The 15,290-nt window shown below is 37.7% G+C and overlaps 1 protein-coding gene across 1 annotated transcript in view; it reads right to left on the reverse strand.

Moving 5' to 3' along the window:
- The window catches only part of CNTNAP4 (contactin associated protein family member 4), a 258,405-nt gene that overhangs the window by 11,817 nt on the left and 231,298 nt on the right, over window positions 1-15,290 (reverse strand). The window contains exons 18-21 of the mRNA XM_064580174.1: window positions 9,652-9,891; window positions 7,420-7,644; window positions 5,901-6,034; window positions 5,048-5,135 (exon numbers count right to left, since the gene is read on the reverse strand). Of these exons, the coding sequence (XP_064436244.1) occupies window positions 5,048-5,135; window positions 5,901-6,034; window positions 7,420-7,644; window positions 9,652-9,891 (687 nt within the window). The remainder of the gene's footprint in view (window positions 1-5,047; window positions 5,136-5,900; window positions 6,035-7,419; window positions 7,645-9,651; window positions 9,892-15,290) is intronic.

Below are 15,290 nucleotides of genomic sequence, written 5' to 3' on the forward strand. Positions count from 1 at the left end.
AAGTTAATAGTTCTCTTAGAGGAGCTGCTGAGAAATCATTCACTTCGGCATCAGTACTTCATACATGTGAACAACACACTTGACAGAGAAATGACATCAGACTGCCTGCCTTTTCAGAAGGAAGACTGGAAAAAAAACTGCTTCCTCTCTGTCTTCAAGTACTCATTTTTACAAAGGAAACGGACCATAGGAACAAATTTTTAACTCCAATCACCATTAACAAGCATTAGTAGCAGTTATCAAGCAAGGAGGGTAATTTTTAGGCAATAATATCAAATTGTACTAAGATGACATGGAAACCAGCTCTAACCCTCTATTATACTTAAAAGACAACACTAGCAGAATTCACATTTAACTGCTCTTACTCTCACGGACCAGTCCCGCGGCTCATCACTAGGCTGGCCTGCCAGCATCTCTTTGCTTTGTGCTGAAAGCTCCTGTATGCACTCTCCTGCCAACCTCATTCTCTCTTCTCTTCCATCAATTCCTGCTCTTTAATAAAGTCACTCACACAATAGAGTAAGCCCCTGATGATGGCTTTATTTTTTACTTATTCCTAGTGCAGGTACATTTTAAAGCATGTCAGTAATTAAAGAAATAAACAATTGCCTTCTCTTTTTTATTTTAGAAATTATTCTAGTTTTATCATGGTACAAAGGTGTCTAGATTTGGCAGCTGATAAACATATAATTTGGGATGCGTGACTTTTGCTTTTATCATTCAGTATTTTTTTTGAAGTGTAAACAGAGCTCTGTTTTATTACGTTTGACCGCCAAATGAAAGCGATGAGAGTGATATCGTTGTCAAAGGCGCACTCATCCTTCCTACCTGGAGCACAACTTCATGATTTTATGAGCCTCTGACAAAATCCCAATGTCTACCATACCATGCACTCTATAATTAAAATCAGATAACACGTTTCAGCAACTGGAGTGTTCTTTGGGTTTGGGACGTGACACTTTGATCTATGCTCTTGTATCATGATGAGGACAGAGGTGTCTTTAAGCTTCTAGGTATGGCCAGTTCATGTCGCTAATTCTCTGGAAACAATTAGAACCTCCACAAGGATGAAGCCACTCTATACACCAGAGATAGTCTATGACATTTTAATTGTTAAAATATTCAAAAATCCACTTGATGAAGAAAAAAAATTCAGTAGATTTCTTACTGCTCTTGTTCTAAGCTGTACTTCTCTTTTAAAATAACCATTCTCTTAAGTGTCATTTCACAATATATTTACACAATCAGGACTTAGGTCATCTGATTTCTCCTCACCTCTAGGCACTGAAGTGAGTTTTACATAAAGGATTCCTGACATACTGGAAATTATTCCCCAAGCCCTTCAGTGGAGACCAGTTGTCCTTTCCTTGCTGACTACAGACATTATTTACATCTGGCCTAATCTCCACTGCAGTGATCTGAGCTACCTCCTGGCTCTGTGTCCTCAGAAGAGAGGAATAATCACTGTTCTTTAAAAAGATTTTATCTATTCATTTGGATGCGGGGCTCCATCCCAGGACCCTGGGATCATGACCTGAGCCGGAAGCAGACACTTTACCGACTGAGTCACCCAGGCGCCCCAGGAATAATCACTATTGATCAAGACCTCTAATATGCAAAAGCTACTACTCAGAGTAAGTGAAAATAATCATCCAGTTTTTACTAAAATCAAAAATCTATTATAACATATAAAAGTATCTAGATAAAGAATTCAGAGCTTAATCTTACAGTGAGATATGAATATGAAGAGCAGATTTAATGTACTCTTGATCGTAGGAGGATCTGAACTAAGCTGCTTGGCTAAAACCACAGCTCCCAACTACTAATGATTATTATTGTCAAAGTTATTGAGTACTTAAATTAAATGTAATAGGGAGTTAGAGATGGTTTCCATGTTGTCATAATAGAGTTTGATATTACTAGAAAAGTTCACCTTCCTTTTGAGTATCAGCTAGTAATATTTGTTTACAGTGACAATAATCTAAAATCATCTCCATAGTTCTTACTAAATTTAAGAAATGAGTAATGGAGAAAGCTGAAAGAGGGAAAATATGTCCTTCTTTCTGGGTTTCCATCTAAAATGGCAGTGAATGGTCATTACCTTCAGCGTTTGGTTGAAAAGGCAGACAAATTACAACTCCAAAAAAATGACTGATGAATGTTCATATTCTGCTCCCTTAAAAGAAATATTCGGAAATCATAAAATGATACAAATATTTTACTCATTTTTATTTGGAGGGGAATTTGGAACTATTTTATTTAATGCGACATAGCGCACATTATACTCAATTGGATACATAGGAACACTGTGTAGGACGATGATGTGTATGCCCACTAACATAAGCTCTGCGAGGGCAGATGCAACGTCCATCTTGCTGGACAGCATTCTCTGTGTACACAACAGGTGATCACAAAGTATGTGCCTAATGAATCTAAGCCCAAAGGGCTTCCAAATAGGAAAAACAGATTTGATAAGCGCGGGGCCATGACAATGTGCCTCGCAGACCTCCAACTAGAGGACAGTAATTGACCAACAGCCCCAGCTGCCAGGCTCTGAAACCTATCTTTATCCTTGGGCCAAGGCCATGCTTCCTGTGGGTGGCTCCCAGCGGTGGCTGAAGACAGCAGAGAATTCCTAAGGCGGGCTCATTCTTGGGAAACAGGAGATTCTTCTGATGGCTGGCTGACTCAAGGGCTCCCCAAAGACTGCTCAACCCTTCTGAGATTGCACAGACTTCCAAGATACTTCTAACTTTTCCTTTCTCTCTCTCTCCCCTTCATTTGGAAGCAGAGTTGCATGGCCATCTGATGGCTCTGCAACTCCTGACCAGTTCCCTCCCCACTTTCTTTTTTATAAGTGTTCCCTGAATAAAATCTTCACATGGTTAATTTTGTCCTGGCGACTGTTTTTTGGAGGACCCAGCCTAACCTAATAAGAAACTCCAAGATTTTGACTCTGAAAAAAAAACTGAGGGTTCTAGAGGGGAGGGGGGTGGGAGGATGGGTTAGCCTGGTGGGGGGTATTGAGGAGGGCACGTTCTGCATGGAGCACTGGGTGCTATGCACAAACAATGAATCATGGAACACTACATCAAAAACTAATGATATAATGTATGGTGATTAATGTAACAATAAAAAATTTTTAAAAAAAGGAAACTCCAAGATTGAACAATTCTCTGGAAAATTAATAGCTCCATTTTAGCATCTATTTTACTATAAACTAATATACTATATTAAAGTATAATAATATACTACATGTTTAATTGTAAATTCATATACCACACCAAATTTGACCATAAATTACTACTCTCCTTTGGATTACAAATGACTTGAATAGAGCATTAGCCCTTGGTCCTGGGTCAAGATCCTAACCTTAGATACATGCCATATAAGTTCTTACCTATACTTTTAGGAGAATGAGTTGATTCAGACTATAAAGTTCATTGCTGAATCTGGACTTTAATCTTATTTTTCAGTATGAGTGACATGCATTTTAATAATATGCTATTCTTAAATAAAAACATTAACATCTTTAATTCCCTACTAATCTCCCTCCTCATTTACAAAAAGGGAAACAAATATTTATATAATGAATGTTACTATTCTACTGTTTGATTAATACAATCCTCCTAATAGAATGCAGTAAGTTTCCCAATCGTTTTATAATATATTTAACATATTTCTACTCACAAAAGGTATTTTCATGAGTAACTGTGGCATTAAATTTGAAGATTTTATTTCTTCAAAAATATGATTGTATTAACATTATGCATGACTGTTAAAATTTTCTATCTTGTATTTTACATTTTTATGTAATGCCTCATTTCAGAACCTGCTAGATTGAGAACTCTTGAGATCAGGATTTGTTATATTTATTTGATTTTTTTATTACTATAGTTGAATTTACATAATTTACATGATGGAACTCACTTGGAATTTTTCAGTTAAGCTTCCAAATATCTAAGAAATACTTTGCACATGTCCACTCCAGCATACTGAGAGAACATTGCAATTCATATTTCCCCTGTTTGCTTGGAGAATGAGAGCACACAATTTTGATGCTCATCATAGTCTTAGAAAACCTAGAAATATTTATAAATTTAACTATTAACCTTCTCAAGAACCAGTATTTTGATCATTCACCAATGGGTTTAATCAAACATTCTCCGGATCCTGAGATTATGTTCAGGGAATGTAAGGAATGATTAGTCAAGTACAAATAGCTGAAGAGTCAAAAAATAAAAGATTACATTTACTATCCGAGGCGAAATATTCCAGGTTAGTGTCAAATATCAAACAAGAGATGAACACCAGACTATAAGGGTCCCCCACCAAAATCATGTGAAATATCACTCCTCTTTATAATTTACTTATAACTAAAAAGAAAACCCATTCAAAACATAGTGCTCCTTATTCCACTTAGTCCTTGTTGGCAAGTATAAAAAATGTACATACATTTGGATGTTAAATGGCAAGAATATGTTTCTACTTGAGTGCTACTATCCGAAGTGCTTGGTGGATATAAATAATAATCATATGACATTTAACACTGGGTTCCAGCAAGAGTGGCAAGCCACTGCCACCTTTCAACAAGGCAAACAGGATCCAAGCCAGAACCTAAAGCAGATTCACAAACCTTGAAGAAAAGCTATTGCTCTTCCCTCCCTTCTCTCTTAGGCCTAGTCCTGGTTTGATCATTAGAGGACAGCCTGTGTATTTGGCAGCTGATTGATACAGTCTGTTACTTCTACTTTTACCGTTTGATATTTTTGAAGTGTGAGAACAAAATCATGTTTCATTACGCAGAGACCACAGTGACATTACTATCAAAGGACCATGCTTGCTCAACAGGAAGTCCCTGCACATGGTTACATAACCCCTGAGAAGGTATGGTTTCTGCCTTGATTATCACTCATTTCGTACTTAAAATAAAACAGGAGATTCCTTTTGGCATGATGAATTTGTGTGTGGCCTGTGTGCATGTTTGGAATAGGACTCTTCTGATCTTTATGCATCACAATTAGGGGAAGGTCGTGCCTTTACTTACCTAAAATCCTGCCCAGTACAAGAGACCTGACGGCACTGAATTCTGTACCTGATGACAGGTGGACTTGTCTCTTTGCATTCTCGTCAATCTATAGAATTGTTATATGAGGTGCAAACAGCCAGATGGATGCCATTTTGTTGGGAAGATGACAGAAAGCCAAGGAAGTCAAAAGAAAATGATAAAACAGGCAATTGTTAGTATGGCCCCCAAGATTTAGAAAAACAAATTTTAAAGAGCCATTTACAAAGGTGAATGGTATTTTCTAAACCTTCTATTCTACCCTCAGATACCAGTGCACCCCACCTTCTATCCCCTTATATCATTTTAATTTTCTCCACTGTATGAGAAATCCAAAATTGGTAAAGCTAAAAAAAAAAAAAAGAAAAGAAAAGAAAAAAGAAAGATGCGAGTTATTTTCACCTTAATACCTTTACGTAACTAGGTCGGTATTTTCACTTGAGTCATTCAGCTAAGACATTTTCCTCTATGTAGAGGGCCAAAACATTCGTGCTTTTCTTCAAAAGCTGGTAGAGTGAGCAATTCCCTTGGTTTCATGGGAGTAGCAATTCCCCTACTACTAGTATGTACGATAAAAGAGACAGCTTTCCCTCCTGAGCGACGTAAAACAAATGAGGAAAGGCTGGCATTTGGGGTATCAAATAGTAATAATATCTTGGACAGAACCTTTATCCTTTCAAAAACTAGACCCCATTTGGCAGTCTGTCGATGGTCTATGCAAGAGCAGCATTGGAAGGATGTCTTCAGTCTATTCATTATCATAATTCTGCCGACGGTCCTTCATGCTGGGGAATCGCAACTGTAACCACTGCTTCTGTTGAATGTATTATATTACCTCTACAAAGACCACGCCTTCTTCTCTGTTAATCTCTACGTGGTGAAGCTGCCCATCCGCCATGTTTTTGAAATCAAAGTTAACGACATCAGGTTCTTGATATCTATTTAGCTTGTACCTGATCTGCAAACTTCCTAGAGTAGGGAAGAGAAGTTATATTTTTAGTTAAAAGTGTAGTTTAAGAGCTACTTATAAAAACTCAGAGTACTCTTTTTAGCTACTAATTTCAGGTGGAAAATTCACAGTAGCTTATTGGAGGTCTCCTTTCCTCGTAATTCCTAGAAGTCAGCTTCTGTGTCAAACTGCCCTGTTTTCAAGATCAAGACCAAGCATGTTGCCAATAAGCAGTCTTTCCTGCAAATCTTTAATTTTTCCCCTAGAAGTCAAATATGCGTTAAGCATAAGCAAATCTCTATACTAGTCTCTAACTTAAAAAAACACACCTTAGTATACTATTGTGGAATATTGCATTAATGTGCTTCCATAATCTCACCTTTGAAAAAATACATCTGCCACTCCTAAAATGCAGTTGACTAATGGAATTTTTATAAGCAAATAGAGTTTTACTAAAGATGAAAAATATTTCCACATGGTCACAGTCATAGACTTTGGAATGAAATTAGGATGAAATGAATGGTTTTTAGCCAAACTTACCATGAGAATTAATACTACTCACTTAGCTGCCTGCAAAGATGCCAATTTAATTTATTTCACAAGGTATCTCCAATTTAGCAAAGAAAATATCCTAATGTATAGATAAGCTTCAAGCTCAAAAGATACACAGGGAAGGTAAATATACTTATTAATCAATATTATTTTTATTTTAGTGTTCAGTGCCCTTGGGCCATATTTATTTGAGTTGAAATGATAATTCAAGTTTATAAATTTATTTTCTTCACTCAAATAATTTATCTATAGAATTTTTATCTTTAATCTGGATATAGGGAGGAGAAAAAACATCAGCCAAGTGGTTTTCTGTGACAAGGTTTCTGTAACATACACATGTCCTAATCCACAAGCCATTGCCCTGTACCAGCATTTTCCATGACTATTTCATTGCTGACCATTAGAACCAACAGATTACTTTGGGGACCTTTTCCTATATATAATGCTACGTTGTTAACATTCCCTCAAAACTTCTCTACTTTTAATTGAAGGAAATATTTACTATATACAAATAGGTATCTTCTTTCAAAATGACCCACAAAATTGATATTGATATTATATGAAATAGTAAAGAGCTTTTAGCAATAATACAATATGATAAGTATTTTATTTAAATAAAAAATTAACACTGAATATGTAAAATTATCAAAGTTATAATAAGCTAAAGCTATCTTAATTTTAAGTAATCCTTTTAGATTAAACTTATAGGATAGTATTAAAAATATTGAATACAAAAAACAGGCATGGTTTTCTTCTTCATAGTTTGAGAGGCAAGAACATGAGAACAATCCATATTATTACTAATCTAATGTTCTAAATCAATTTTCTCTCTCTCTCATCTAAAAGCACTCACCATTTTTGGCAATGATAACTGAAAGGTATTCTTTATAAAAGGAGCTCACATAAAGCAGTAAGCTTGGTGCTTGTGTTGTTCGAAAGCTAAATTTGATCATTTCTCTGCTCAGTTTCATATCGCCATGAAATGAAGCAGCGTGGGAGCTGGAATTTTTACTTAGGGAATAATTTTCTTGAAAATTGTAAATCACAGATGAGCCAGATCCAAAATATGCAGAAATCTCTGAAATGATAGACACATTTTATGTTAAAAAAATTAAGTACAAGGATCTTGTTTCAGTTATATTGATATTTTCTAATTAAAAATAACAAATTGTATAGATACAACAAATAGCCCCAAGCCAGACTAAAGACCACAGGAAATTAATAGAGCTTTTATGACTGTCCTTGAAATGGCTTTATGTTAGAATTATATGTAATTAATTTGCTAGTTAACCTTATAATTGAAAGCATAACATACCCCTCTCTGACTTCAGACATAAACCAGGTTTCTTGGCTTTTATCTCCCTTATCATCCATTTTCTTATTTAAATTTTTAGTCCCATCTATTATTTTGTAGCTAGAATGCACTAGTCTTCCTGTAATAGGAAGGAAGGAAGCTTGAGGGGTCTTCTTACCTTCCAGGATCAAGAGGCAGAAATGTTCTTTTTTGCCTAAACACTTTCCCCTATTTATTGTGCCCTATGAAAAGAAGCTAAGTCCAGTGTTAATATAAGATGGGCAGCAGTGATCAACATAAGGAACTATCCAGTCTCTTTTAGTTTTACAAAAGTGTAGTACTTTACTTATATGAGATTAATATCACAAATTCACACACACATGCATGTGCATGCACACACACACACTACCTATTTATTTATACATGTATGAAAATGAGGAGGATACTGGAGGAATAATTAGAGCTGGATCCTGGAACTCTGCTTCTCTCCATTACTATAAAGGACCAGTTGTGGAACATGAGTTGTAAATGATGCTCACAGGGTAATATAGCAACATCTCCATTCCCTTGGCACTTGAAGAGTGTTTTAATTTGCTTGTTTTATTATTTTTGTTTCTGTAATACACTTTTTATATGCAATACGATACATAGATGCAGAGTAGCATTCTTGATTGCAGTTAGCAAGCTGAACTAGAAATCATTTAGACTCAGAAAGTAAAGACAAGTTCTTCAGAAGAGGTGGTCTTTGTTCTAACTTTATTTAGAACTCGTGACCCTGAGATCAAAACGTGACTGAGATCAAGACCAAGATCAAGAGTCAGACATTAAACCCACTAAGCCACCCAGGCATCTCTTAAAATGTAAACGGCCTCCTAGAATGATAGCAGTGGTGTGTGAGTTATTATCACAGGTTGACTTGAAATTATAACTTAGTTCTGATAAAAAGTAGATGACTTTTAACCCATTTTTCATGAAATAATCCCAAATGCTTTCTTTGCAAAGCAGGAGTTGCCTCAGTTTGGAGGCAATTTTTGTTAGCCTCCTTCAGGAAAAAGGTTCAGGAGCTCAGACACACTCAAATAAAGCAACTGAATTAAACATGATGGCAGTTTCCTAGGAGCAACTATGAAAGCATAACGAATGTCTGTGTATTCAGAGAAGTCCGTCCAGAACACTTAATACTACACTCAGTTCTTTCTTTCTTCCATGACGTAGGTCTGCGAACAAGACAAACTGAAAAATACCCCACTATTTTACGTCACAGATGGTTGCCACATCATAGAGCAAAATGCCTGAGTATCTCTTTTTTGTTACACGTGCATATTTAACGGAAAAGTTATTTTTATTCTTGGAAAAAATATTTGTTTGGCAAAAACCAAAACGCAATCCTTCCTAAATCTCCTTTCACGGTTGATGATCTTCATTAAAAATAACAATAATGCCTTTAAAGATTTTAAAACAGAGAGCTGCCCCATGGGACAGGTTGCTGACAGCCATAATACCTCAGAGCATCAGCATTAGACAGAAAAAAGCAGATTAAGCAGCCAACGCTTTAGGACACCTAGAGGCAACTTGAGAGGCTTTATTATTAATAGATACAATTTTTTTTTAAGAATTGAGGCACATATTTAAGAAATGAAATGGGATTAGCATGAAACAGGTAATTTGCAAAAAACCAAAATCCGAAATGGAACTATTTTTGTTTCAAATCAGCTACCCAGAAAATCACTGCAAGATGTTTTCTTCAGACTGGGTGAGTTTTCCTGTCAGGACAGCCAGTGCCATACTTACCCCTGGAGCAGAACGGCCCTGTGAATGCAGAGAGGGTGCAGTCACAAGAGAACCCACTGAGCTTTTCTCTGCATTTCCCTCCGTTTTGACACAATTTTCCGTAGCTGCTGCAGTGCCCTCTGCAACCCGGCTCCACTCCGGGCGTCACCTTAGCTCTTTCTTCCAGGTCCAGGGACATTCCGTTCAACTGCAGAGACCGAATGCAGCCCAGAAAGCCCCTCTGTCTGGTGGCCGTTCCACCTGAAAGGGAAATACTGCAAATGGAAACGTGTTCCTGGGTGTTTTATTCAGGATTTCAAGCCCAGGTGAAACTGAGGCCTCACAGAGAACGGCAGAAGCCGTGGCCTTACAAGGAATGGGCAAAACGGGATGAGCCTATATAATTTGGGGAGCACGGTGTTTTGTGCTGAATATTGTGACACACTATTGAGAGAATTCAAGAAGATAAAACGCGAACTCAATTTTTTCCAAAGGTTGAATTTGTTACATATTGGTTTTCCAAAAATGATTTATCAAAATGTAAGCCAGAGAGGTGTTTTGTTTTGTTTTGTTTTTTCGTTTCTTTCAAAGAACAAAATAAGGCTATATCTTATGGATTGATTGTCTTAAGTAGAAGCTTTTTTTTTTGCAATTTTAAATCAGCATGTATTTGTGGGTCGGTGTGGCTCGTTCTTCATATTGAAACCTGATCCTGATGCTGGTACAGTATTAATTTATTGAGAATTATGAAAGACTCCTTGAGCTCTTCTAACGACTGTGCACTGTTGTGGTCTTTGGTCGTTATTCTTCCATCAAAAACACGGTAACTGAGATTATTTGCTTTTGTCTGGCATACTTCCCAGTGAATTTCTTCTAAATACTGGTCCAGTGTGGTCTGATGCAAGCTTGGAAAGATTCTCAAACTGGGGGCAGGGGGTGGATGGAGAGACAGTGATGTAGCATTTATTGGCTAATACATGACAATATGACTTATCAAGTGACCCCTGAAGAGGTTTACAATGTCTGAGTGGAATCAGACCCTGCTCTTCTAAGGCAGAGAGAGGCTCTCAAACCTTAAGGAATATAAGTGTCACATGGAAGCCTTCTTAAAAATAAAGCCTTGCTCCAAGAAACACTGATTCTGTGGGCCAGAAATAAGGGCTGTGAATCGAAACAATCAACAAACCTCCCAGGAGGATCTTATTCAGGTGGTCCCTTGACCCCACATTTCATCAGCATGATCCTAATAAGAATGTAAGCTCAAAGAGGCCCTTCACCTGGTGTCCAGGAACACCATAAAGTAATACTCAGAACTTAAGTGGGAAAATAGTCCTCTAATCTAAATAGTCTGGATGGTTCTACCCAGAGGCGTTAGATGATCACAGGTCCTCTAAAAAGGAGCTTTGTTGCTGAACAGATGATGCGGTCTCATGGCCAGGATCTTACACCTGCTGTGTACAGACTGCCTCTTCCTAGGACATGCTGGCTCCCTCCTTGACCACTTCACTTAGCACGCTCCTCATTCAGCCTTCATCAGTTAACATCTCCTTATCCTCAAAGATTAAACAGGTTTGGTTTTTTTTAACCTTCAGAACCAAGAGTTGGCCAGAAAGACCCTACATAGGTCTTGGTCACCTTCTACCAGGTTTTACATCTTACCAAATGACTTTGTGTATTATCAGCATATATCTGCTTCAGTCACCCTGTACCCTAGCACAGAGAACTGTGCCTGACACAGAAGAGCTGTGCAGTAACGACTTATAATAATAACTAATTGATCAGCAATTGACATTAATAACTGATTATTAATAATCAGTTAATGCACTGGCTCATGAAACTGAATTATGCCACGGGGGTGGGAGCTGGGTGCTTGGTGCTTCAGAGAGAGAACACTATTGGCCGCACAGGGTAGTTTGGGTCCCCAAGCCTGAGAATGAGGATAAAACCCAAGGAATATTTCTGAATCCATTAATTCTATATTTTTGAATAATGAAATACCATGAAGGGAAAACCAAAAGAATTTCTAAGAATTTTGGACTCATTTCACTAGTGGTATTTACAGTTCAGATTCATAGACATAAGGGTCCCCATTAAACCACCTGTACTTAAATTTGTATATCGAAATTGCTTCAGCTGACATAATTTGTGCCTCTTCTATGACGCACATACAATGAAGTCATATTTTTATTTATAAATCCAGATGCAGGATGCAATGGAGCCAGACATATTCCAATTCCAGTTTATGCGGGCATGGCAGGGATAAAAGAGTTCATCTCATCCCAGAGTCTCAGAATAGCTGACAATCTTCTTGTTTCCTTCCTCCTACATTTACTCTGTCTCCTTCCATTCCTGAAATCTCTCTCCTCCCCTTATTCTTAGGACTCCTCTTCTTTTCCTTCCACATTAAAGCAGCTCCTCACCTTAGCTTCAGACCTCCCTATTCTCACACTCTGCTAACTCACCTCAATAGAATGTTGAGAGCTCAGAGTTAAGCCTTTGACCAAATTCTCTTAGCATCCTTGCTGGAATTTTCTTTGCTGGGTAAGGAAGCCCACAGCCTTGCTTTTAGCTTTGGCCCGGGGACTCACTGGAGGAGAGTCTGGTGCTGGGAAGTCTGGATTACAGGTGGATTCCTGGTGTATTTCATTTATTTCATGTTATAGTACTTTAAATCATGATATATAGGTTATAGTACACAGTAATGTTAAATCATTGTCTGTTAAGCATTTGTCACTCTGAAGCAGCAAGTCTCTCTGCTTTAGGAGTTGAACTCCCTTTGCCAGTGACATCATAACTAAATAACATGGGAGTCCAACAGATGAATACAATTCCTTTTCATCTGCCTCAGCTTGTTTATTCTTATTTGTTTTATTTTGTTCTAGATGATGAGGAACTAGAGGCATGAGAATTCCAGGGACAAGCCCATGGATACAGCTGAGGAAATATTAAAATAAACACAATCAGTTAGAGGCAGGAAAGAGCAAAACCCTACGGTTGGCCTTTTATTGCAAACTGTGTCTCCACACCAAAATATGGTCAAAAAAGGTAATTTTCATTTTCTTCTATTCCTTAGATCATTTTTGGTTTGAACAGCGTTTCAGTTCTGCCAGCTCTACGTAGGAGCTCTTCGCTGGTCATGGTGTCTGACATGGGAGGTACGGAACTATCTGCAACTGATCTTGCCCTCATAGAGCTCATGGTCTAGTAATAGATTTAGACAGGGAAACACATGATGTTTATAATGGTAGAAATAGGTACCTGGTGAACAAGAAGGTCAGAGGATGGGGATATTAACAGGAAAAAAAACCCCACATATATGTATTAAATACATGTATTTCTAATAGTGAGAAGAAAATCAACACCCAGCCTTGCAAAGAGGATTTCTGAATTGTGTACTTGTGAAGAGTTAATATTTACCTAATCAAATAGTTTATTTTTTAAAAGATTTTATTTATTTGAGAGACAGAGAGACAGAAAGAGAGAGAGCACATGTGAGAAAGCATGATCAGGGAGAAGGGGGCAGAGAGAGAGGGAGAAGCAGACTCCCTGCTGAGCAGGGAGCCCGACGTGGGGCTTGATCCCAGGACCCAGAGATCATGACCTGAGCCCAAGGCAGACACTTAACTGACTGAGCCACCCAGGTACCCCCTTAATCAAACAGTTTTAAACTACATTTTCAAATTATCAGGAAAATCATCTAATTAAACATAAGTATACATGTCATACATGTGCTGAGGATTTTTGCTTTACCATTAGGTTTCAAATTAATAACTTCTTATTTTAAGAAGAACTATTCTGGAGAACACAGCCAATGTAAATAGTATTGAGCTTGAAAGCTTAATTAAAGATTCCAATGACTTTTCAGGTTAGAGTGGGTCCAATTAAAATGAGCTGCAGTTTGATTAATTGATTCTGGATGTTTCCACTGAGCTATTATGTTTGGAACTGTCTTCCAATTAATTTCCTATCAATTTACCTGCCATGCTATATCAGATATAATGAATTCTGGAACTTCACAAACACTAGGTATCCTGTGAAACTAACGCCTAACCTTAGTTACTGAATCTGTTCACTTACATAACAGTACTGGGATCTGCACCTAATAGGTGCACTAGGCAATGAACAGAGACTGAGTCCAACCCTTTTATCATGTTCATTACTCCCAGGAAGTGAGTCTAAGTGACAGATGCTATTGTCACGAAATACGAGCTGGCTCTTTCCTATGCCAATTTCTTTTTTTTTTTTTTCTTTTTGAGCAGGAAGACCTTTAATTTTTTAATGGCAAATTATTTATGTGCTGTGCTTGAATGTTATTGAGGATTAACTGGGAACAATTGTATATTTGCCCAGGGGCCTTAGAAGAAAAAGAAATCAAGATCCCACATTTCTCTTTAAAATTTGGAGTTATAGAAACGTGTCTGGCAGAGTACAGGGGCTCTCCCTAACCATGGTACTGCGGCAGAGAAAGGCAGCTAAGGCTCTGACCACTGAGATCAACTTGGAACGGGAAAGTGACAGCCCATGCAGGCTGGGCCCAGGACCAAGTGAGGGGATTGAAGGGAAAAAATGGTCTCCCGTATATTATGTATTGGATCTTTAGTCCTGGTCTACCCAGCCACCCTTGGGAAGGCTTAGCCTTGTAGAAATGGTGCATTAATGTACAGAGCTGTGAGACTGGACCCCAGTTATAATTTTGCCATGGAATGTTCCTCAGTGAACATAACCCTAGCAGAGCCCGGGGGAGGATGACTGTTCTCCCTCACGTTCAAAGAACTATTACGGCTGAAATAGGAAGGTAGTGTAAGCAACAGTGTCATAGGGCAGAAAACGCAGGCACTGTTCCCTGAACCAAAGTCAGTGGTGAGAACATGGCCTCGTGGTAATCCCAGCAGAAAAATGTGGGTCTATTTAGTTTTCTCACATGCCAAGGCCACAGTACCTCTCTGGTTTGACCTCCTAAGGCATATTTTAAAGAAATGAACTGTTGGTGGTATGAGTCATATTCTCTGCTCTTAAGAGATCCCATGTGAATTCTGATTTCAGTCAACAGTCACTAAGATTTGCTCATTAAACATGCAAAAGTACACTGAGCGCTTCTTAAGCTAATCGTGAAAAAGCCATCTAAGGAGGAGAGAAGAACACAATTGAAGTAAATGATATGATTGCATGAAAGAGAAATGTGGCTTTCATTGCACTGTGTTTTCGTGTGTGGGAACATATTTACACAAAAGAAAATCAGATTGCAATAAAAAGTATTCAAATGTAAAACTTTTTGACATGCTCATTCCAAAACTATTTTAGCCTATGAAAAGTGAACTAAAAGTAAAAAGACAAATCCTAGAATATATTATAATTAATAACCTCTGTTCATCAAAAGACACCATTACATATGCATATGAAAATACAATCCAAAGAGAGAAGAAATTTGGAATAAATGTATCTGGAATGAATCCAAAATATACACTGAATTCTTATAAATCTTTTTTTTTTTTTTTTTAAGTAGGCTCCATGCCCAGTGTGGAACCCAACACAGGGCTTGAACTCACAACCACAAGATCAAGACCTAAGCTGAGATCAAGAGTCAGACACTTAACTGACTGAGCCACCCAGGGCCAACCCCCCAACCCTCCTTAAAAAAAAAAAAAAAAAAAAAAGAAGAC

The sequence above is a fragment of the Mirounga angustirostris genome, unplaced genomic scaffold (genome assembly GCF_029215605.1).
Source record: "Mirounga angustirostris isolate CCGP_5_RB_7025 unplaced genomic scaffold, mMirAng1.0.hap1 SCAF_16, whole genome shotgun sequence".
NCBI lineage: Eukaryota > Metazoa > Chordata > Mammalia > Carnivora > Phocidae > Mirounga > Mirounga angustirostris.